This window comes from Drosophila biarmipes, chromosome 2L (assembly GCF_025231255.1).
Source record: "Drosophila biarmipes strain raj3 chromosome 2L, RU_DBia_V1.1, whole genome shotgun sequence".
NCBI classification, from domain to species: domain Eukaryota; kingdom Metazoa; phylum Arthropoda; class Insecta; order Diptera; family Drosophilidae; genus Drosophila; species Drosophila biarmipes.
The window spans coordinates 3,937,472-3,960,780 of record NC_066612.1 but is presented as its reverse complement, the minus strand read 5'-3'; the positions used below and the strand labels follow the sequence as shown (position 1 = coordinate 3,960,780).

At 39.7% G+C, this 23,309-nt stretch overlaps 9 protein-coding genes across 11 annotated transcripts; 3 read left to right on the top strand and 6 right to left on the bottom strand.

Moving 5' to 3' along the window:
* The first annotated feature begins 1,225 nt into the window (after window positions 1–1,225).
* LOC108036160 (phospholipase A1 2) lies at window positions 1,226–5,582 on the top strand. Of its 2 annotated transcripts, none has more exons than XM_050885150.1 (3): window positions 1,226–1,313; window positions 1,390–1,642; window positions 4,703–5,582. In XM_050885150.1, exons 1-3 carry the CDS (start codon window positions 1,241–1,243, stop codon window positions 5,502–5,504), a joined length of 1,128 nt encoding a protein of 375 aa, XP_050741107.1. In that variant the 5' UTR covers window positions 1,226–1,240; the 3' UTR covers window positions 5,505–5,582. The 2 variants fall into 2 exon arrangements, with proteins under 2 accessions (XP_050741107.1, XP_016967641.1); XM_017112152.3 differs by lacking the exons at window positions 1,226–1,313; window positions 1,390–1,642 and adding exons at window positions 3,254–3,471; window positions 3,723–3,975.
* Window positions 5,583–5,689: 107 nt separating this feature from the next.
* LOC108036161 (VID27-like protein) lies at window positions 5,690–7,035 on the top strand. Of its 2 annotated transcripts, none has more exons than XM_050885151.1 (3): window positions 5,690–6,089; window positions 6,167–6,877; window positions 6,942–7,035. In XM_050885151.1, the coding sequence occupies exons 1-2, from the start codon at window positions 5,934–5,936 to the stop codon at window positions 6,548–6,550; spliced, it is 540 nt and encodes a 179-aa protein (XP_050741108.1). In that variant the 5' UTR covers window positions 5,690–5,933; the 3' UTR covers window positions 6,551–6,877; window positions 6,942–7,035. The 2 variants fall into 2 exon arrangements, with proteins under 2 accessions (XP_050741108.1, XP_050741109.1); XM_050885152.1 differs by having other exon boundaries at window positions 6,930–7,035.
* Window positions 7,036–12,909: 5,874 nt separating this feature from the next.
* On the bottom strand, window positions 12,910–13,668 carry LOC108036037 (trypsin delta-like). Its single transcript, XM_017111979.1, has one exon. The coding sequence runs from the start codon at window positions 13,666–13,668 to the stop codon at window positions 12,910–12,912; it is 759 nt and encodes a 252-aa protein (XP_016967468.1).
* Window positions 13,669–13,890: 222 nt separating this feature from the next.
* LOC108036066 (trypsin delta-like) lies at window positions 13,891–14,637 on the bottom strand. The gene has a single exon (XM_017112010.1). The coding sequence runs from the start codon at window positions 14,635–14,637 to the stop codon at window positions 13,891–13,893; it is 747 nt and encodes a 248-aa protein (XP_016967499.1).
* Window positions 14,638–14,985: 348 nt separating this feature from the next.
* Window positions 14,986–15,773, bottom strand: LOC108036052 (trypsin delta). The gene has a single exon (XM_017111995.3). It carries the CDS (start codon window positions 15,765–15,767, stop codon window positions 15,033–15,035), a length of 735 nt encoding a protein of 244 aa, XP_016967484.1. The 5' UTR covers window positions 15,768–15,773; the 3' UTR covers window positions 14,986–15,032.
* Window positions 15,774–16,309: 536 nt separating this feature from the next.
* LOC108036036 (trypsin beta-like) lies at window positions 16,310–17,071 on the bottom strand. Its single transcript, XM_017111978.1, has one exon. The coding sequence runs from the start codon at window positions 17,069–17,071 to the stop codon at window positions 16,310–16,312; it is 762 nt and encodes a 253-aa protein (XP_016967467.1).
* Window positions 17,072–17,336: 265 nt separating this feature from the next.
* Window positions 17,337–18,381, bottom strand: LOC108036035 (trypsin alpha-like). Its single transcript, XM_017111976.2, has one exon. The coding sequence runs from the start codon at window positions 18,180–18,182 to the stop codon at window positions 17,406–17,408; it is 777 nt and encodes a 258-aa protein (XP_016967465.1). The 5' UTR covers window positions 18,183–18,381; the 3' UTR covers window positions 17,337–17,405.
* A 973-nt stretch (window positions 18,382–19,354) lies between these two features.
* Window positions 19,355–20,212, bottom strand: LOC122818855 (trypsin alpha-like). Its single transcript, XM_050885045.1, has one exon. The coding sequence runs from the start codon at window positions 20,182–20,184 to the stop codon at window positions 19,399–19,401; it is 786 nt and encodes a 261-aa protein (XP_050741002.1). The 5' UTR covers window positions 20,185–20,212; the 3' UTR covers window positions 19,355–19,398.
* Window positions 20,213–21,557: 1,345 nt separating this feature from the next.
* LOC108036063 (trypsin alpha-like) lies at window positions 21,558–22,371 on the top strand. The gene has a single exon (XM_017112006.3). The coding sequence runs from the start codon at window positions 21,576–21,578 to the stop codon at window positions 22,338–22,340; it is 765 nt and encodes a 254-aa protein (XP_016967495.3). The 5' UTR covers window positions 21,558–21,575; the 3' UTR covers window positions 22,341–22,371.
* The last annotated feature ends 938 nt before the right edge of the window (window positions 22,372–23,309 follow it).

Sequence of the window (23,309 nt, the reverse complement as noted above, 5' to 3'; positions counted from 1 at the left end):
TTCCAACATCTAATTGGTGGTTGGCCAAATTTATTGGTCTCCAAGGGGAAAAGGGCGTGTGTATCCTGCCCCCGGATCTGTTTGCATATTGATTGATGCCTGGAGGTCCTTTTGCCAATCTAAGGTGCACAGCATAACCTCGTCGAGGGTTCGTCGTGTTCCTCTTGCGGATTTTCTAATCAACAAGGCTCGCCCAAATTTGCATAATTAAAACGTTTTCATGTGGCTCAGGTGAAAAGCAAGGTACGCTGCCACACCCCACCACCATTTTCCAGTTTCCTTGCCAGCCGAAAAATTGACTCGCTAAGTGACTGAAAATTTGTCGCCCCATTTGAGTCCGGATTAATGAATTATGCACTCGGGGCCGCTTAATTAGGCGGGTTTCGAATGTGATTAGGGCCAGGCAATTAGCCGATAGGTCTGAGCATTTTCGGGATCTGCGATAATCATTTGCTGACTGACAGCCATAAAAAGGCGGCCCCAGGATTTAAAAAACCAAACTCATTACGAAGCCTTTTTTCCTGGCTGTACATCAGGTCAACTTAATGGGGTAATTAACTTATCTGGGTTAGAAAGGGTGAAGCGGTTAACCTTTTATGTGTTTCTCATTCGGGTTATGGAGAAAACATGTGCACCGGGGAGAAGTCAATTAACGCCAGAAATGTTTTTGAATTATAGCATTTTTATTTCATATGAGATATTTTTAAAGTTCCAATTAACATTTCAGTTTCAACGCACTGACGGAGGTATATTCGTTCCTATACTGCTTATAGTATAAACTAATCATTTCTGTCCGTTTGTTTGTCCGTCTGTCCGTTTCTACGAGAACAAGCCTTTCCCCATAGACTTTTCCAAAAGTCGTCTTCTTTAGCAGGTAGAAAATCTTACTAACATTAATAATTTCTTATCACCTCTTTAGCTTAAGAAGTAAACTTCCTTTCTTATTTCATGAAAATTAAAAAGAGAGTGCGATGCCTTTTTTTAATAGGTAATTATTAGTCATTATTTATTGTTAAGGAATTATTCTCTTGTTTTCCCTAGAAATTATCGCAATTGTTATTTTTTAAGAAAGAGAGCAAGTGAAAAAAATTTTGCTCGAGGGTCTGACGATCGTCGCAACGTTTCTTCAGTAAGTCTGGCACAACAGAGCGGTTTAGAGCTGCGGCTGTTCCGCCGTAGAGCTAAGTCCATATATCATCTCGACGGGTCCAACTCATCTGGAAATATCTTGGGAAAAACCATGGTCTCCCAGCTGGGACGGATTGGTATTATTATTTCGGTGTTTTTGGCCATTGTTGTGATTGTTATACTCGGTGAGATTTAACAAAACTGTTATTAAAAAAACATTTAAAAATTCTTATAAGGCGTAATATATTACTAAAATGGCAGCCTTCACCTTTGGAAAGACTGAATTTGACATTAATGCCACCTGCAATTACACCCTGGTCAAGAAAAAGACTTTAGGAATGGATCTCTCTTTTTGGAAGAATTTCTTCACGCACTTAATACCCTTCACCAGTTCGAGGGATAAAATGCAGTTCATACTCTTCAAGCGGGATTTCGCGGATTGCGGAAAAGAATTGCTCATCGGCGATGTGGAAAACCTGAAGAAGTCGGGCTTCAATGCAAGTCACCAAACGAGGTAAAGGGAATTCCAATTAATTGATGCTACTTATGACTAAGACAAAAAATTATTGGAGGAGCAGAAAACATATTTTATGAATGAAACAAAAGCAGTTTATGCCAAAATCTCTCATTAAAAAAAATTATTTTCGTATTTCTTGATAATATTTACATTATTTCGTTGAGCTTTCGTTTGTGTTTTCGCGGTCTGAGTCATATTCTGATAAAAAAAAGTTTATAAAAGTTTGGTTATATGTTTTACATATGTACACCATGTGCTACATACATTTTGAAACAAAAAGGTGGTAATATAAAAGAAGTATTTATGATTTACATACATTGAATAACCTTTCTTTATGTTAGAAATAGGAATGAACATTCCTTCAAACATTAATAATAATTATATAATATTGTGAGCTTTTCTCTGATTACTCTTTTTTTTTAGAATTGTTATTCACGGCTGGATGAGTCAAAGCAAGGCTGACCATATGCGAAAGGTTAAGAACGCCTATCTGAGCCTGACCTATCCGGGAATCAATGGAGAACCCGCTCGATACGAGGACTTCAATGTGGTCATATGCGACTGGAGCAGGATATCCTCGAATGTTAACTACTACAAGGTGGCCAGGACGGTGGAGGACATGGGTGCCCTGCTAGCCGAGCTGGTGAGCTATCTCAACCAGGAGGCAGACATGTATTACGACGACGTCTACGTGATTGGGCACTCCCTAGGAGCTCAAATAGCTGGAAGTGCTGGCAAGAGGATCCTGCCATCTCGGTTTAACACCATTTACGCTCTGGATCCCGCGGGTCCTCAGTTCCGGAAGAAGAGCGATGAATACCGAATAGATGCCAGTGACGCCTCCTATGTGGAGTCCATTCAGACCAGCGTCAGTTTTGGTTTTGAGCAGCCTGTGGGACACGCCACCTTCTATCCTAACTTTGGAAAAAACCAAAGGAAGTGCTATATGTATGGCTGTTCGCATAAGAGATCCCATGATTACTTCATTGAGAGCCTGACGAGTCCGGCGGGATTTTGGGGATCCCGCTGTGAGCGTTATGAGAACGGCACCTGGATTATGTTGCTGAACGATGGAGAATTCCGGATGGGTGGGGAGCCCTCGATACCGAAGAATGGAACCTTCTATGTGAAAACATACTCAGAGCCACCTTATGCCATGGGCCACAGGTGGCGAAGGGAGACAGCTGCAAGAGAGGAGATGGGAAACAAGCCTATAGGCGGAAGTAACTAAAAGACCTAAAAGATTTTTCCCTATACAAACTGCTTTAATGGACTTTTTTAAACCAATATTATTTCTTGCACTTAAAGGTCCTGATCTGATATATTCATAATCTTATACATATATACTATGCCAATCACATATAATAATTTTTAGATATGTGTTTTTTCAAGATCATCAGTCATCTTCCTAATCGATGATATGTCATTAGGAATTATCACTTCGCTTCTGGACCTGCTCCCCAGTAATTATCAGTAGTATTAGTATTCGAAGAGGAGAGCGCGTGAGAGCCGGTGATCAGTGATCACCGCAGTGCGGGGTCTGGTGAGCGTAGACACGGGGTCGCCGCGCTCTCTGCTCGGCTCGAAGATCCGATCTGTCGATCGTTGGAGAGTTGTGCCAGTGCGTCGGGCACAACTGAGCGGGTCAGATCTGCGGCTCCGTCCGTCGTAGTGCAGAATCCATAACGGTAGCGATCGGTCATCGCACGCACTTCTCGATCGGTCAGAGGCCCCAAGGGAGACATCTGGACAAACCATGATCTCGCAGCTGGGACGGATTAGCATTATTGGGGCAGTGCTTTTGGCATTTGTGGCCCTCGCAGTTGGTGAGAAAAAAAATATAAACAGTTTTGCAAGGTCTTATCAAAAAGCTAATATTATAGTGTTAATTAAATGTGTTTGAATAATGAACAATCTAACTACACTGTCAATTAAATTTAATTACTCTTTCGTATATATATGGAGTGTTTCTTGTTGGTAACCATATAAACTCAAAGAAAAAGTAGCTACGATTTGAAGCTTTCACAAGTGTTTAAATATTATCCAACCCTTTATAATATCTAATTAAATTTTTCAGCCGGTAGCTCAGAAAAAACCGAACTGGACCCCAATGCCAGCTGCAATCACACCCTAGTCAAGAAGAAGACTTTGGGGGTAGATCCCTCGTTTTGGAAGAAGTTCTTCACGCACTTAATACCCTTCACCAGTTCGAGGGGTAAAATGCAGTTCATACTCTTCAAACGGGATTTCGCCGACTGCGGAAAAGAATTGTTCATCGGCGATGTGGAAAACCTCAAGAACTCGGGCTTCAATGCACGTCACCAAACGAGGTAAGGGGGATTTCCTGGTAGATCAGAGCCCCAGATTGCGAATCGAATGGGGAACTTTTTGTTTGTTGTTAAATGATTGTGCAACAGTCAATTTGCTTTCATTAACTGTGGGATAATAGCTCAGTAAAAGCTGTGCAAACTTTTTGAAACAAAACAAGTGACAGTGTATTCAGTATTCCCATTTAATGGATGCTACCTACGCCTAAGCCCAAAAAATTAATAAGAGAGAAAAACCATCTAATGAATAGAACCAAAACAAATATTTGCATTAAGTCTCTCACCAAATAATTTAATTTTTGTATTTCGCGACTAGCACGAGAACAGGTTTCTCTGCTTCATATATTTACATTATTTCGGTGAGCTTTCGCTTGAGCTATCGCGTTTTGAGTCATTGACTGGCACTCAAATAATTGCCCATTAAAAATTAATATATATTAACAGGGAAACTGATAAAAGATGCCTCATTTTATAACAGATTGCTACACCAATATTGCATTATGTGCGATAAGATAAAGAAGATCGCTTGATAAATTACAATAGATTGTATATTTCGGGGCATATATATTAACAATTGTAGTCAGAATATTAGAGGTATATCCATTCCAAAATATCTGAGGATAAGTATATATATAATTTAAAGTCCAGCTATGCATTTAGGAGATATGATATAATATTTTTGAGTTTTTAAAAGACGGCTTATTGTTCTGTTCTGGTCTCTTTTCTTCAGAATTGTTATTCACGGCTGGATGAGTCAGAGCAAGGGTTCCCACATAAGAAAGGTGAAGAACGCGTATCTGAGCCTTACCCACCCGGGAATCAATGGAGAACCCGCACGATACGAGGACTTTAATGTGATCGTATGCGACTGGAGCAAGACTTCCACGAACATAAACTACTATGAGGTGGCCAAGACGGTGGAGGACATGGGTGCCCTGCTGGCGGAGCTGGTGCGATATCTCCATCAGGAGGCAGACATGCATTACGACGACGTCTACGTGATTGGGCACTCCCTGGGAGCTCAAATTGCTGGCAGTGCTGGCAAGCAGATCATGCCTCATCGGTTCAACACCATTTACGCTCTGGACCCGGCGGGTCCTCAGTTCCGGGAGAAGAGCGATGAATACCGAATAGATGCCAGTGACGCCTCCTACGTGGAGTCCATTCAGACCAGCGTCAGTTTTGGTTTTGAGCAGCCCGTGGGACACGCCACCTTCTATCCCAACTATGGAAAAAACCAAAAGAAGTGCTATGTATACGGCTGCTCGCACAAGAGATCCCATGATTACTTCATTGAGACCCTGACGAGTCCCGCGGGATTCTGGGGACCCCGCTGTGAGCGTCATGAGGATGGCAGCTGGATTCTCCTGCTGAGCGATGGGGAATTCCGGATGGGTGGGGAGCCCTCGATACCGAAGAATGGAACCTTCTATGTGAAGACATACTCAAAGCCACCTTATGCCATGGGTCACAGGTGGCAAACGGAACCGCCTCCAAGGGAGGATGAGGTTGAGAATTCCACGGAAGAGTAGGATAAAATCTAAGATTTAATGCACGCAATACTGTTGATATAATAGAGTGAGAAAATATATTGTAAATAAGTTTCCGTATCTCGGTTCTTCGCCTTATTTTCTTAAAAAGGAAATTGTTATCAAATTTTTTAAAATTTCTTTAAGAATAATGAAAGCATTTTAAATAAGAACATTTATTTTTAAAAACTTAAACTTCAAAGTATTATTTGCAAAATTTCTGAAGACTGCTTCTAGACAGGCACCCTTATCTTAAGTGCCAAACACGTGAAGCAATTTAGTTTTATTGCAAAGCATTTGTAAAGAAATACCACCTTCTGGTTGTGTAAATCTTCTGGAAATTCCTATTCGTAATGTAAACGTTTGAATTAGTATTTAAACCTGTTGAGGACCGAGCGGTTTCACCATTCTTCAAACGCATTTCAGTCGAAAATGTTTCAAGCTCAAACGTTTTATTTTTCCTTCGTGGTTTTCTTGGTCTTGGTAGCTGCCAGGCCGAAATGGAGTTCGAAAGAATCTAGGAATCAGCGGAGAGAAGGAGATTCTTCTGAAAAAATTGTTTCTTCTCTATCATGGTTATACACAAAAGTGAGTACAAGATTCAATGCAGAATCAACTGCAGAGTTCAACTGAGTATTATTTTTATAAATTTACAATTCATTTAGGAATCTACCGCATCACCTGAAATTTCTGAGGTTACCACTGAAAAATCCACCACTGAAAAATCCACTTCTGAAGAATCCATCTCTGAAGAATCGACCTCTGAAGAATCTACCTCTGAAGAATCCTCCTCTGAAGAATCTTCCTCTGAAGAATCCTCCTCTGAAGAACCAAGTAAGGAAGGATCCTCGGAGTCCAATTCGGAATCCAATGAATCACTTGAGGAGTCTCAGGAGGAGTCGCAGGAGGAGTCGCTAGAGGAGTCGCAGGAGGAGCCGCAGGAGGAATCGCAAGAGGAGTCTGATGAGGTTTCTATTGTGGAGTCTAATGAGGAATCTAATCTGCAGTCCAGTGAGGAGTTCGATGACGAGTTCAGTGACGAGACCTAGGAGAAGTCAAATGGCTTGGGTTATGTGGCGTATACTGCACGGCCTCATAGACATACTCCTAAGCGCCCATATGATGCCATCGACTATTATAAAGATGACTACAGCTTTCACACACTTTAGCCATTTATTTCCAGTCAAAATGTGTTAAAATCATATGTTAAATAGAGTTAGAAATTTGGAAGGGTAAAAATGAGTTTCTTCTTTCTATATTGTCTTGTAGTATTTGGTCTTCTGACCACTATAGACACCTTCCCAATACTCCGATCTCCAATAGAAAGGGCATTGGCCACGGAACCGGACATGGACTTCCCCGACATTGATTTCTGGGTTTGTAACTAAGCGGTATACATATCTTATTTTCTGCACTCCCTTTTAATAGCTTTACTTTCAGAATATTTAATACTACCAGCCCGCTGCCTTTCGTCCTGTTTCGTCGCATATTTGGAACAGAAATTTTAATTAAAACAAACAATATGTTACCTAAATTGTTGTTGCTGCTACTTTTGGAACCCTGCACTGCTGGACAAAATTGCAGTTTTCGGGGCCAGAGGCCGCGGCGAGTTGTTGTTAATGCATTTACTCGGCTTAATTAGTTGAGATTGTACATTATTCATACGCCACGTGTGACCAGCGGGCCACGCCCACTTTCCCCGCCCTTCCTTGCCGCCCAGCAGCCTCCTTCTTTTCCTGACAGCATCATAATTTTCACTTAATTAAAGTTGTCGTTGTTGTGGGTGCTGAGTTTGAGGTTTGGCCGGGGGAGAAGTTAAAGAGTGGTCGAGGTGCATTCGGGCATAAAGTTGGGGGAAGAGGTAAAATAAATGGGTGTGTACTCTCAAGTTTTGGCTTTTAATTTAATCCATTCTATCTGAGAAAGTTTGGAAATGCTTGGTAAGAAGTGCATAGCTGAAATTAAGTTGGATCGCAGGAACTTGCTATTATAATAACCAAATATTTCGCTAGGAATAGGTGTGTTGAACACCGAAGAAATATATTTAGATACATACAAGTATAAATTTAAATTGAAATTGAATACGAAATTATGGTTTTCAATTACGTAAAATATTAAAAGATATATGACTAACATTATTTAAATATTTTCAAATTAAAGCAAGTATTTTTATTGTTTTTCAGTTAGAGTTTTTATGTTTAGATCAAATATTTAATACCACATTTGTATTTCAATATACAGATATTTAAGGTTACTACTCCATGTTATTATTACTTTGTATCAATAAATATATTATTTAGTTCAAATATTAATTACAGATGTTCTACATTTTATCAGTCCACGAGTTCCTTATCAAAAACCCTTCAGACTTCAAAAGCCTGCCAATTAAAGTCAGCAAATCGAACTGCATTCCTTTGTACTTTCAAATAAAATACATGACAATTAAAGCCCCCTCATATTTGTCAAGAGCCAAAAACATCTCCTGGCCATTTCACAAAGTTGACAAGCCAAGACAATTAAAGTTTGACATAACCCATTGATTGGCTTAATAAATATCCCAACTCACTTATCGTAATTGTTGTCTTAAATTGACAGATTGACGGCCCGGCCGAATGGAAGCCACAGGAATAATCTGCTGAGGCACCGGAGTGAAAAGGCAGCTCTTTTGAATCTCAGGTGGAAAAAGCTTTCACTTAAATTTTATGCAAATTCATTTATCCTTTTTCCCCTTTTGCACAAAATAGTTGTTGCCAGCCCTTCGATTTAACCCAAAGTGGTTTCTTTCGATTGATGATTGTGTGTGAATGCCCAGGGGCACAGTACTGGCTTCTTCCAGCCAAAATAGAATTTGATTATTTAAATTTGCACATTCGTTTTCATGGCGCATAAATTATTTATGAGCCGTGTGTGTGCGGGGCAGTTCCATTATGGCATTCTAATTAAGGCATCCCACAGAATGTCTCCCAGGTTCATAGTGAGTGTGAAGCCCCAAGTAACTGATGACCAAGGAAGGACTTCCGATGGGAATTAGACCCTTTAAAGTTCACCGAAAAATGCGAGAGCTAAGAGTTTCGAGAGCAAACCCTTTCTGACAGCCTTAAGACCAATTTGTCGCCCCGAAATGGACCGTGTGAAAGCCTTGGAGTGCCATAACTTTGCTGATGTGTTGGGCGTTGAGATTGTCGCCCAGGAAACCCCAAAAGAAAGAAAGGAAAAATTAAAACGAAATCAGGTTTCGTTTTGCGGGTGGCAAAAGGTCACAAAAGGCAGCAGAGATATCCTTGTGGCAAATGAGTCCGATACGCAGGCGATGACAGTGACTTACATTGCTGCTGGAAGAGCTGGCCTGAAAGGACCTCCACCCACTCGTTAAGGTTCATGTGCACACGCACTCAGGTCAGCAGATATCGGGCTCGAACTTTACTTACATATGCACCCTATCTCCTATTCGGCATCTTCACGTCTCCGCTGCTATTTGTGCAATTTTATAGCGTTTTTATGGCGCACAACTTTTGTGCTTTGTGCCTTCTGTCGGTGTGTCCTGCGTCCTGCGTCCGGTTTCCCCTTTAAAATATTTAAATTTGATGTGTGGGCGGGTGGAGTGGTTGCGAAATTCGGTTCCGTTGTGAGCTCAACTGTGTAATAGAGGCGGACGTATTATAGTATAGGAAACTGGTTGGGGAAACTGGCATTCAGGGTTTGAAAACTTTGAGAGCTGGAAAGGTTCTTAAATTTATTTAAATAATCTTGAAGAAAACAATTTATTTGCAAGATATAAAAATAATATAATATATGTTCTGTATAGGTTATATCGAGGCGTATAATATTTTCGAATTTTTTAAGATTGTTTCCTTGCCGCATTCGAATTCCGGGAAGGTTATACGAAAGGTCCGAGTATTGTTTTAAAAATTTAAAGATTTGAAAAATGTTATTTATTAAAATGATCTATAGTTGTTCATTATAATACATAAATGTATTTAAAAATGTATATTATAATATAAATATATAACCTATGATATATCAATGCATCTTATATTTTAAAATGTTTCAAGTTTCAATAGAGGGTTTTGGAAATCTGAGAGGTAGAATTTCTAAATTTTTAAATTCATTATGATAATTGTTTGGTTGGGAGAATTCGCACTCGGGGTTAACAGATTGAGAATTAGAAAGATTTGCACCACATTAAAGTTTAAAATAATGTATTAATTAATATTACAAATTCTTAAATATATATTTATAAAATATCAATGAGATAGCTTTTATGACATATTGACCCATCTTATATTTTAGTATTTTAGTAAAGTTTGTTTCCCTATTTGGAAAATGGCGTAAGCTTTATAAAGTTTTTGGTAATAATTCATACCTCTTATTAGATCTCATTTACTTTAGTTACTAGATATAACAACATACAAAAATGATGTTCTTGAAAAACTAATATGGTTATAGACAGGACCCCCTGAAAACATATAGCTCTCCATCCCTGGTCGCTAAGAATTCCCCATATATAGTATATGCTCCCCCAGCAATTCACATGTCCCCGTATCTATGTCAGTTCACTTGAGTGCTGTTGTTGTTGCGGCTTCTACTTTTCGGGCCTTTTTCCCAAGTTTGCGGTGTGATTTTATGTGCAAACTTAAATTATACAATTTGGGGGCCATGAATACATTTTTGCCCCGACTTCGTCGCCATCGTCTTGGGCTTTTCTGCTGCTGGCTGGTGTGGCTGGTGGTTCTGTGCTGGCGAAAGGGACAATGAGTTGCTAAATGCTTTGAATATTCTTCTGGCCATTGCCTGGCACTGCATGCATAATAATACACGATATATGGTCATGTCAGAGGCGAATCCTTCGAGTGTGGTCCCCAAAAGAAAGGGGGAAGTGGAAGAAGCCTTGAGGGGAGGAAGAGGGGTTCAAAGGGGCAGAATGTGTTGACAGGTCGAGTGTGTCGTGCGGTTTCTCAACCAAAAGCGTCTTGGCCAGAAAATGTTCTCAATCTCAGTACTCAGGCAACCAAAAGATTTTGGCTTTGGTTTCGTTTGCAAAATGCTGCATTGCTCAGACATAATAAACGAGTATTAGAAACCATTTGACATCTGCTTGTAGGCAACAGTAGTTGAATATAAGTAGGGAAATTTAGTCAAGAAGTATAAGTAATAAGTTCTAAATATTATGACAGATAATGTTAAATATTATTACACAATTATAGTAAAATAAAATGTTTATTCACAAAAAGCATTTTCTACTCAAAATATGACCTAGCAACCCTTAAAGTTGAACCCTTAAAGTTGAAGAGATCATAAACGCTGCCGGAACAAAAAAAAATGTATTGCAAATTGGTCGCATTTTATGCTGTGCTAACTAAACGCATGCCGTTTAAATTCTTTCCCCTTTTTATGGAGTGCACTCTGTATTAAAAGACAAGTTAATGATTGTGGTTTTTGTGTGTGTTGCTTTAGTCGCTCTTAATGCCAGTTAAGCACCCAACAAAGTACGCACTTTGTTAACATTTAAAAGCCGGCAATAAAGACAACGGCCCTTCCAGCCAGCACACCCACAACCGCCCACAAATGCAGCTGAGATCCCATATTTTTTTGCTGTTGTTTGGACTTAACTCCTTTTATTTTTTACTGGTTGGTAAGGATGTGTGTGTGTTTAATGTCTGGTGGTCAAAAAAGTTAACGTACACGTTTGCAAATATGCTGTCGTAAGCTAATAGTGCATGTGTGCTAACTTTTTTTTTAGCACTGTGAGGCGGTTTTTTGATAGGAGCAAACAAACGAGGTGGGGAAAAAAGGAATGGGGAGAGTTGGGATTAATTCAATTATATGTCTGGCAAAAAAATGCTGACGTTTATGCGGGCTACAGACCAAAATCGCTAAAAAGTGTTTACAATATTATATTTTCGTACGGAACCCTCAAATCTTAAATAAAACTGCCTAAAAGTATGCTGTGGGAAAGCGATTTCCAGACTTAAAGAATACTGTTGCATACTTTCGGACACCTATGCCTTGTTAACTTCAAGAGATATTATGAACTCCTCCGCATAAACGACGAACAAAAAGATTGCAAAAGGCGCGGTAATCTTCTATTGTAATAGCAGCATGTCCTGGCCTCAGCTGTTTGGCTTTTGTTTCCCTTTACTCGCTTTTGAACAAATTAAAAGAGATGGCCACCACAGTCCCCTGGGTCGCAAACCACCCCACTCCACCTTTATTATATAACCACAACATTTATGAAAACTATTTGCAGAACGCAAAGCAAAGCGCAGCAGAGAAGAAATTGTATTAAAAACAAATATATAAGGGGAGGCACGGTGGGTAATGGCTGAAGGTGGGTGGCGGATGAAGGAAGCTGCCCGCCAGTTATACAAGATGTTTATAAAAGGCCCGGCCAGGCACGTTCCATGTCCAAGAGTGCAAACAAATAAGCAAACAGGATGGGGAGCAGGAACCAGAGGCAGGACGTCTTCCGACATGACTTTCTTGATGGGAGAAAGGGGCAGAGAGTGGCTGAGGTCGGGAATGGTACACCGAGGAAAACACACTTGTTTTATGACCTCAAAAAAAAAAAAGATTATAAATAAAATTTTAAAGTTTATCTAAAAAGTGAAAATATTAAAAAGCACTTGTTTAGAAAGTTTAACATAGAAAATATTTTTTATATAAAAATCTGAAAACATTTTTTTCAGTGCTTTAATGGCAGTGGGGCTGCAGCAAACAAATCGCAAATTGAAAAAAGCAGATAAGTAGCAGAGGTTGCACCGCTTTCCACTTGCTTTTTTGCACTCTCGCGAAAGAGTGGAGAAATGGGTGCACAGAGAATGGCAAATAAAAATCAGGGACTCCGTTCGTGCTCCTGTCAAGGCAATTGCTCCCTGTTCTACGGGTACTTCCCCCAATCCCGATGCACAATCGCCATCCCACAGTCCTGTAACATTGTTAACCCTGCAAGTTATGCATTCTTAATTTAATCGCTGGAATTGACTCTCCAAAGGCAGCTTCCACTGGCTTAGCGGCTGGGTATTTTCCCCGGGCTCCGTTTTCCATTTTCTCGGCGATGGGAAGTTTGCAGCAGAGATTAGGCATATATCATGCGATTATATTGCATAGTTTGCATTGCCCAATGACTCGGAAATCGCTTTTTCTTGCCCCAAACTCAGCGGGGAGATTAAGTTGCAGGCGATCCCTGAAATGGGGAGAATACCAAGGTCCTCTGGGGTATGCAACTTGAAGGAAAAGGGGTGCATGCAAATAGTTTCAAGCATCGGGGATAAACTTTGCTCACCAGATGGCATAGAATTTTTCTTAAGGCTTTAAGATTTATGAGTTCCTAATAAAAGTTACCTATTTAATTCTTATATTATTTATTATTTTAAAATATTTTGTAGTTCATTTTTTGTTACTTATAATATTATATTACTTTGGAACATGGACAGAGCACTTTTCTAATAGCTTTCAATATCCAGGACTTCTGCTGGGCCACATCGATGTAAATTCCAGGATATTCGGGATGGGCACAACCTTTTCCAAAAGAAACGATGCCAACAAGTTGTCCATCCAATACCAAAGGACCTCCAGAGCCCCCCGAGCAGAAACCTTTTTCCGAAGCCGCCGCACATATCACGTCCTTAGGTACACCTTGGCCATAGGACCTCTGACAGCTATCCAGATCCACAATGACCACATTGGTCTCCAGCAGAGAGTTAGCTTCTTCCTGGTGACATCCCACAGGACCCCATCCAGAAACCGAGGCAGTAGATTCAGGCCTTGGAGAACTATTAGCCAGTGGTATAGATCTTACATTGACGCCCATTTGGAGACTGGACTGAAGTCGTATGACGGCTATATCGTTGGACAAACTGTGTCCAAATCTCTCATGTATTTTACTTCTTGAAACTATGACTTCCTGACCTCCGGAATCACTCAGGGTTGAGCCAACTCGGACTGTTATTTTTGTATTATTATTTGTGGGAATACAATGAGCTGCCGAAATAACGATATTATCGCTGTAGATAACAGCGTCGCAAGTGTGCTTCCCATTTCTATGAAGAGAAGCCTGCCAGGGAATATCCGAAATGCGCACTGAGTTGCCTCCAAAAATCCGCTCAGTAATACTTTCAGCGGAAACCAGAAAGAAGCCGAAGACCAGGAAGATCCACTGGGTTAACATTCCAACCAAACTTAGACGTATGATTGACTTTAAGACTTTAAAGTTTTTAAATTGCATTTTTATCACCAATGTTCGGAAAGAATGTTAATGAATAGATATGAAAGTAGCTTAACAGCACTATTACATTTTTTAAAATAGTTCTCTTAATTTAGAGCTGCTAATGAACCATTGTAAGGAATAAATTTTTAAAAATACACATGCGTTTATTCAAACTTTAAGACATTAAACTCGTTTAATGGCCTTTAGAATCCAGGTCTTATACTCGGCCACATTAACATAGCCGCCGGGGTAATTGGGATGGGCACAGCTCCTTCCAAAACTCACTATGCCAACCAGCTTACCATCGGATACCAAAGGACCTCCAGAATCAAAAAAGCACGCGCTCTTTCCAGGAGCAGCGGCGCAGATCATGCCCTTGGTAATATCAGTCAAGCGCCTATAGGACTGCCGGCAGCTCTTCCAATTCGTAATGGACACCGATGCCTTTAGCAAAATGTCGGATTGCGGTTTCAATAATCCAACTCGTCCCCATCCATAAACCGAGGCGGAACTTCCAGCTGGAGGGGTTCTATCTGCCAGAGGAATGGAACGCACAGTGTCACCCATCTTGAGCTTGCACTGCAGTCGTATCACGGCAATATCGTTGGTAGGATAGCCATTTTTTACACGATAGCCCTTGTGCACGATGGCGTTTGCTATTCTAGCCACCTGGCCTCCAAAGTTCCTGTTCGTAGCGCCAACTCTCACCGTATACGTCCCAATAGATTCAGGGATGCAGTGGGCTGCTGTTATAAGGATCTTGTCACTATAGATCACAGCCCCGCACTTGTGTGAGCCCCATTCCTGGATGGAGGCCTGCCAAGGAGCTGAGGAGATGGGCACCGAGTGGCCTCCCACAATTCTCTCGGTAATCCCTTCGGAAGACGCCAGGATGACGCTTGAGATCAGAAGAAGCCACTGGATGAACATTTCAAACGGTGTTGAAGTAAGGTGTGACCTACGCCTAGGCGAGCCTCATCTTATATACCACTGTGACTGTTCCACTTTAATTACAAACCAACTCAAGAATGTTTATAAATAATATAATAATAAATAATATATCTCATGAACTTTAATTTAATTTTTAAGCCACAATTAACTTAACATAGCTGAAAGTGCATCAAAGGATTGTTTATTTAAACTTAAGCTAATTGGTAAAATTAACAAATTTCATAATTGCCTTTAACTTTCACATTACGCAGCCAACGTAAAATATAAAAATTTTATATTTAAGTCAATGGTTTTGAGCCGATTACCAAGCCCATTTAAAAGAAATAATTTGTTCGTTATAAACATCCTTTATTTAAGCTCTTTAAGCAAAGTTATTAAAGTATTTCAATAGAGGTCAAGATCCAGGCCTTGAGCTCAGCCACATTGGCATAGACCCCGGGGTATTTTGGGTGAGCACATCCCGTTCCGAAGGAGACAATGCCAACGAGCTTTCCATCGGACACCAAAGGACCTCCTGAGTCCCCGGAGCAGGCATCCTTTCCCGGGGCGGCGGCGCAGATCATGTCCTGGGTGATGACTCTGCCGTAGGATCTTCGACACTGCTTGTGATCCACAACGTTCACATTTACTGCAAGTAAGGAGTTTGACAATTGATCCTTAAATCCAACAGCTCCCCATCCCGAAACCGAGGCAGGGGATCCAATATTCGGGGAAGTATCGGCCAAAGGAATGGGGCGAACTCCGTCGTTCATCGTGAGCTTGGTCTGAAGTCGAATGAGGGCTATATCGAAGGACATACTTGTGTCGTGACCCTCGTGCGACAGTATCCTTGATACCCCCACCACCTGACCTCCGGAGAAGGCGTACGATGAGCCAACTCTCACGGAATAGATGCGAACATTTTTATTTTTCAAACAGTGCGCTGCCGTTATGACGATATCCTCACTGTAGATGGCAGCACCACAGAAATGAACTCCAAACTTCTGGAGGGAAGCCTGCCAAGGAACCGATGCGATCGACACCGCTTCACCTCCCACGATTCGCGTCGGAAGCCCTTTGCAGGAAATCAGTGCAACGCTGGAGATCAGAAGGACCCACTGGATGAACATTTCAAAATGGTTCTACAATTACGAGTGATTCTACCGAAGGCAAGCACCTATTCTTATAGCTTGTATGCCCTGGTTGAAAACGCCATTACGTTTCTTACATTGTAACACAAGAATGTTAATGCATTTTTAAAAATGTGACACGTGAAGAAACCAATTACGGAAGACCTAAAAATATCACAAGTTCACTAAGGGAAAATATACTTTGTATTCAATAAGCGACTATCGCTTAAATCCTTTAAATAGAAAATAACCTATAATTTAAAAGATAATTTTACATCAATTCCTCTAAAAAAAATTCTGAAAAGCCCTTTATCTAAATGTTACTAGTAGCATTATTAGAAGCATTACTAGTAGCATTACTATTAGCATTAATAGAAGCATTACTAGTAGCGTTACTAGGAGCATTACTAGGAGCATTACTGGGAGCATTACTAGTAGTATTACTATTAATTTTGTGAACTTCTATAGACATCCCCAATTCTGTACCAAATTTAATTGCACATACGAGTATAAATATTTAATGCAAAAAAAACTATTTTTTGTTACACTTTTTTGTTTCGTTTAAGCAGACGATGAACAGCATTTAAGATCCAAGGCTTGAGCTCAGCGACATTAGCGTAAACTCCGGGTTTCTGCGGATCATCACATTCCTCGCCGAAGGATACAAGGCCAACTAGCTTGCCACCGGACACCAAGGGACCTCCAGAATCTCCCGAGCACGAATCTCTTCCCGCCTCAAAGGCACAAATCATATCCTTGCTGATTTGTCCATTCCAGGAATTCAGGCAGCTGTACCAATCCACTATGGTCAGTGTGGTCTTCATTAGGTTCTCAGAGTACTCTCCATCAAGTCCTGACCTTCCCCATCCAGAAACTGAAGCTGAAGATCCAGGGCTAGGAGAACGGTCGGCAAGTGGAATGCATTTGACACCAACGCCCATTTTAAGGTTGGACTTAAGTTGGATCACGGCTATGTCATTGGATACATCGTCGTTCTGGTCGTATTCCTCATGTACAATAATGTGTGATACCTTTACCACTTGACCACCGGATGCGGAGTTTGACGAACCGACTCTCACGGAAAAAATAGAAGGCGAAGCATCTTTGGTACAGTGAGCTGCCGTTAAAACGATTTTATCACTGTATATTACCGCACCGCACCAGTGATCGCCATACTTTTGAAGAGAAGTCTGCCAGGGAACCGATTCAATTGACACAGAATGGCCTCCCAAGATGCGGTTCGAAATCCATTTCGAGGAGATCGTGGTGGCACTTGAGATCAGAAAAATCCACTGGACAAACATTTTCAACTGGAGTTTAAACAAGTAGTGAACAAAGGTATAGGAAATTAACTAAGGTGGCATAAAAGTGCATAACAAGTGGAATGCTGTTGAATATTTTTCAATCAGATAAACCTATTTGACAGTCCAAAGTTGCCATGGGTTGAGGTCGTTGGCAATAAAAAACTCTTGTGTTCTAAACCTGCTTTTTACAGTAAAAAGTCGTTTGGAATTTATGTTGCTAAGACAATAATAATCTATAAGTAAATGAAAAAGGCCAGTAAGAGCATTTAAAAGTTGGCTTTATACACATGCCACATTGAATTTCTATTTATTTTGTGTACTCTGGTACATTTCATTAAATAGTTTCAATTGTGTTTAATATCCATTCACGGAAGTAAGGGACACTGGTGAAAGATCCCGCGCCACGGCACCGTCCTGGTCCATATGAGACGACACCCACTAGTTGTTGGTTAACAACCAGAGGTCCGCCGGAGTCTCCACGACAAGTTGTTTGAGTGTTAGATCCGGCAGATATTGTATCCTTAGGTCTATGCAATATTAATTTACTGTAGCCCGATGAGTTTATCAGAAGTCGTACTCCTTGAAGATGTATAGGATTAATGAACTGGACATAGCCTTTGAAAGGATTATTCTCCACGAAACTTGCTCCCCAGCCGGAAGAGAATGCTGGCGATCCACGAGGAGGATTCCACTCGGCCAAAGGAATAGGCTGTACTTTGTTAGTAAACTCCAGGGGCTCACTTAATCGCATCAGGCCAATATCGTATTTAAATTTACTCATTTTGAACACCTCATGGGCTCTTATGGCTGCCACTTCAACGACGATTCCCCCGGAGTTGCTCATTGCGGTCCCGGCGCGAACTTTGAAGTCTTCGGCCTCAAGTCGTTTACCATCTTTAGTAAAAAAGCAATGTGCAGCAGTGATAATGATATCTTTGCTGTAAATGGAGCCACCACATTTATGTTTTCCTTGAATTTGTAAGGAAACCTGCCAGGGAGCCTGTTCGATTTCAATTTCTTTTCCTCCAATAATGCGCTCTTCCGGTTGGGGTACTCGTCCTGCAGACAGGACATTAGTTGCCAAGAGCAGTAGGAAGCAGCTGAAGAACATCTCGACTTGTTGGGATGAGACTTTAGATCACACTGACTTGAGAACGAATAGAGGAGGCAATTTATACCCCACGGATATCACTATACTGTGTGAGGTTATCATTAACCATTTCCAAATATAGACCTCAATTTAAAATTGTATAATGAGGACATTCCAATTACGTTTTCACATTCTGTACAGAAATAATAAACCTTAAAGATAAGAAAATTTGTAATTAGTAATAACTAGTTAGCCATTAATAACCAATGTAACTATTCAAATAATTACTCCAAGGTAAATTACAAGCAATTTAAATATGACATGTTATACTTATTTCTTTTCTATATTTAGCAAAAGTAGTAATACATTTTAGTGTTATAGCATGAGGACTCGTCAACTTAGGATTAAAAGAATGAAGAACCCTATAGTCAAATGCTTAACTAAAAGGGACGCAAGGAAGATAGATTTTGTCGGAGCTTGCAGGGCGCCACCTTGCAACGATAACAACATTTGATAATAGCTTTGATTATTTGATATAGTTTATAATAAAATAAAACAAACAATAATTTATTTATACGTTTAAAACATGCTTAAAAGGCGTTTAAGGCTTAGAGTAATTATATAGAAATTATTGAAGGTCAGTCGATGTGAGTTGGAGATAAAGAAGTTGTTTAGTTCAAAAACAAAAAAGATCCCCGTCATAAATATATATGCTTTATAGGACTGGAAACGCTTCCTTTTATCTTCAGATACTTTCTGACAAATACTCAAATAGAAAGAGAAATAAAAATCGTTGTTCGAAATTTAAAAAAAGTATTTCGGGTTGCGAAATGCAGATAAGTCAACTTTTAAACATCTTCTATTCAATTCTCCCGGAATGATTTTCGAGAAGATCATGGGAGTATGTGGGTAATTCCCCAAATAAGGCAAATCAAGAACATAGTAGAGAATATAAGGTATTGGGTGAAGTGGGATTTAATTGCTAGTTTATTAGCTTGTATTCTTGCTAAAAATACGCGTCAAATGCACATAAATTCCCAGAATTAACTGTGGCTTCAATAAAAACGTTAAGCTTCAGCTTACGTGGTCATATTGTGAGGCAATCTTTATTTAGAAGATTGAATTTTAGTTTTCTAGTTTTCTTTATTTTGTTAAAGGATTTCCTTCTATATATTCTATGTATAATGATACAATTTTGCTATAGAATTTCTATTTATTTTTTATAGCTTTTTACATTTTATTCAATAGATTCAATGGCATTTAAGATCCATTCTCGGAAGTAAGGAACACTGGTGTAAATTGAAGTCCCGTTGCAATATTTCGGGCCTTCGGCGACGACAGCCACAAGTTGTTGGTTAACAACCAGAGGACCACCAGAGTCGCCAGCACATGTAGTTTGCCAAATATATCCGGCGTGAATTAAATCAGGAGCTATAGGATATGTTGTTCCAGCGAAGCTTCCCACATTGATCTGCACCTCTACGCCTTTAAGATGTGTAGAAAGTGTAAGCATCGGCTTAATAGGGTGAATCGCAAAATTAGGCTCAGCTAAAATTGCTCCCCAGCCAGATATGAATGCGAACGTTCCAAGAGCAGGATTCTCCTCGGCCCAAGAAATCGGTTGTACTGCGTTGGTAAACTCAAGTGGCTCACTCAATCGCATCACGGCAATATCGTTGTGAGTTCCAGTAATAATAAAAGATTCGTGGGATTTAATGGCCGCAACTTGGACAACTCTTCCGCCGATATTGTTTAGTGTTGATCCGACTCGAACGGTAAAGATCTCAGCCCCAAGTCGTACTCCTTCGCTTGTAAAACGGCAATGTGCAGCAGTGATAATAATATCTTTGCTGTAAATGGAGCCACCACAAGCATGTTGTCCAAAGATTTGTAAGGAAACCTGCCAGGGAGCCTGTTCGATTTTAATGTAATCTCCACCGATAATGCGTTCTTCCGGTTGGGGTACTCGTCCTGCAGACAGGACATTAGTTGCCAAGAGCAGTAGGAAGCAGCTGAAGAACATCTCGACTCGTTGGGATGAACCTTTAGATCACACTGACTTGAGAACGAATAGTGTGGGCAATTTATAGGGCCGGATATCTTTTCCTTGTTTGAAATTATCTTTGAGCAGTTTCAAATTTAGACCCTGTTTTAAAACTGTTTAATGCGAAATTCCGACATTGTTTCATTTTCACCTTTACCTAAAGCAAATTGAAAAACAAATACTTTAAAGGTTGAGCTAATTATAGCGTTCAATTAGCTGTTATGACAAGCTCACAATTTACCATATGAACTTATTGGCTTTCTATTTTTGGCGAAAGAAGTAATAACTATAAGTCTTACGATTATACGATTAGTAGCCCTTTAGTTGGTTGCAAAAAGAGCTTTCTAATTTTATAGTAACCTGAATGTAAAAAGTATTTTATTCTTGCAATATTCATATTGCAATAAAACAAGTGTTACCTTAGTAACGATTGCATAAAGAAGATTAATATTTACATATATGTATATATTTTGATTACCTATAAACAGTGTTTACATGTTGAAATCGGTTCAATTAATATATATAATCGATAATAAATATATTTTTGTTTATATTTTAAAAGTTAATGAATGGAAATTTATTATCTATTTTAGTTTAATAAAAAGACAGTACAAAGACGATTTAAGACGGGCAGACATACTTCTTAAGGATTGAGGCTTTGTTACATAAAATAATTATGCTTTTTTATTTGTAGAATAAAAGGGGTAATATAAATTCGTCAAAAAGTATGCAAAAGAGCTAGAAAGCTAGGATAAGTAGAAAGATTCTATGGTTCACTGCGCAATTCAAGTTTGCTTCATCGGAGTGCCACTCCCACTCACACTCAAACGCCCACAAACGCCCACAAACGCCCACAAACGCCCATGACGCCTAAACCTATCTAGCTCTCACACTTTCGAAGACATTTTTTGGCGTAAACCCACATTGATTGTTTTGATCAATACATATCTGATTGGCAATAATCATTAGAATCGCATTATTAATTAAAAAGTTATGAGTTATTTAGTAAGTAATTAAAGGGCGCTTCGCTTGTTCAGTAGTACCGCTACCATACACTGTGTGGAGCCACCCGAGGCACTCGTCTCAAGCGTTCTACCTTCTTTCACTTCCTTCGCTATATATAGAAAACCAATAAATTGAAAAGGTAAATCGTTTGTTTGTCACCACAGATAATGGACACCTATATTTAGCCCAACTATTTTTTTTCAGTTATTCATTTTTTCAATTTGCCTATCGTGTATTGGAATGTGCCCTAGAATAGAACGACAGAGTCTTAATTTGGAAATATTTCGAGATATCTTGGCCTATAAAAGACTTTACTTTCCGAAGGGAAGTCATTGTGACCTTAAGTCTCATCCCAACGAGTCGAGATGTTCTTCAGCTGCTTCCTACTGCTATTGGCCACTAGTGTCCTGTCTGCAGGACGAGTACCCCAACCGGAGGAACGCATTATCGGTGGAGATTACATTAAAATCGAACAGGCTCCCTGGCAGGTTTCCTTACAAATCTATGGACAACATGCTTGTGGTGGCTCCATTTACAGCAAAGATATTATTATCACTGCTGCACATTGCCGTTTTACAAGCGAAGGAGTACGACTTGAGGCTGAGATCTTTACCGTTCGGGTCGGATCAACACTAAAAAACATCGGCGGAAGAGTTGTCCAAGTTGCAGCCATTAAATCCTTCGAAAGATATGTCGTGAATACATCTACCAACGACATTGCCGTGATGCGATTAAGCGAACCTCTAGAGTTTAGCAACAAAGTGCAGCCGATTTCCTGGGCCGAAAAAAACCCTGCCCCTGGAACGCCCGCATACGTTTCTGGCTGGGGAGCAATTTTAGCAGACGATGATTTTATAGAGATTGACGAGAAGTATACATATCCCAATCGTCTTCAAGGCGTTCAAGTCCAGATTACTCATGATCTTACGGATAAAATTACCGCTGGAAATGATAGGAAAACTACTTGTAACGGCGACTCCGGAGGTGCTCTGGTTGTTAACCATCAACTTGTGGGTGTCGTCTCATCAGGTCCGGAATATTGCGACGGTAGATCAATTTACACTAGTGTTCCTCACTTCCGAGATTGGATCTTAAATGCCATTAAATCTATTAAATCTATTAAAATGTAAAAGGTTATAAAAAATAAATATAAATTCTAAAGCAAAATTGTATTATTATACTGCCTTGTTTTTTATCAAGGAAGGAAACCCTTTAACAACGTAAAGAAAACTAGGGGAATTGAACCATCAACACACAAAATTTCCGATAACAACTTATGTGACGAAAATGTAAAATTCAATCTACTAAATAAAAATTGCCTCACAATAAGACCACGTAAGCTGAAGCTTAACGTTTTTATTGAAGCTACAGTTAATTCTGGGAATTTGACGCGTATTTTTAGCAAGAATACAACTAGGTTAGTAAGCTAATAAACTAGCAATTAATGCCCACTGCACCCAATACCTTATATTCTCTACTATTTTCTTGATTTGCCTTATTTGGGGAATTACCCACATACTCCCATGATCTTCTCGAAAATCATTCCGGGAGAATTGAATAGAAGATGTTTAAAAGTTAACTTATCTGCATTTCGCAACCCGAAATACTTATTTTTAAATTTCAAACAACGATTTTTATTTCTCTTTCTATTTGAGTATTTGTCAGAAAGTATCTGAAGTTAAGAGGAAGCGTTTCCAGTCCTGTAAAGCATATATATTTTTGACGGGGATCTTTTTTGTTTTTGAACTAAACAACTTCTTTATCTCCAACTCACATCGACTGACCTTCAATAATTGTGATATAATTACTCTAAGCCTTTAACGCCTTTTAAGCATGTTTTAATGGTATAAATAAATTATTGTTTGTTTTATTTTATCATAAACTATATCAAATAATCAAACCTATTATCAAATGTTGATATCGTTGCAAGGAGGCGCCCTGCAAGCTCCGACAAAATCTATAAAACAAATCCATCTTCCTTGCGTTCCTTTTAGTTAAGCATTTGACTGTATGGTTCTTCATTCTTTTAATCCTAAGTTGACGAGTCCTCATGCTATAACACTAAAATGTATTACTACTCTTGCTAAATATAGAAAAGA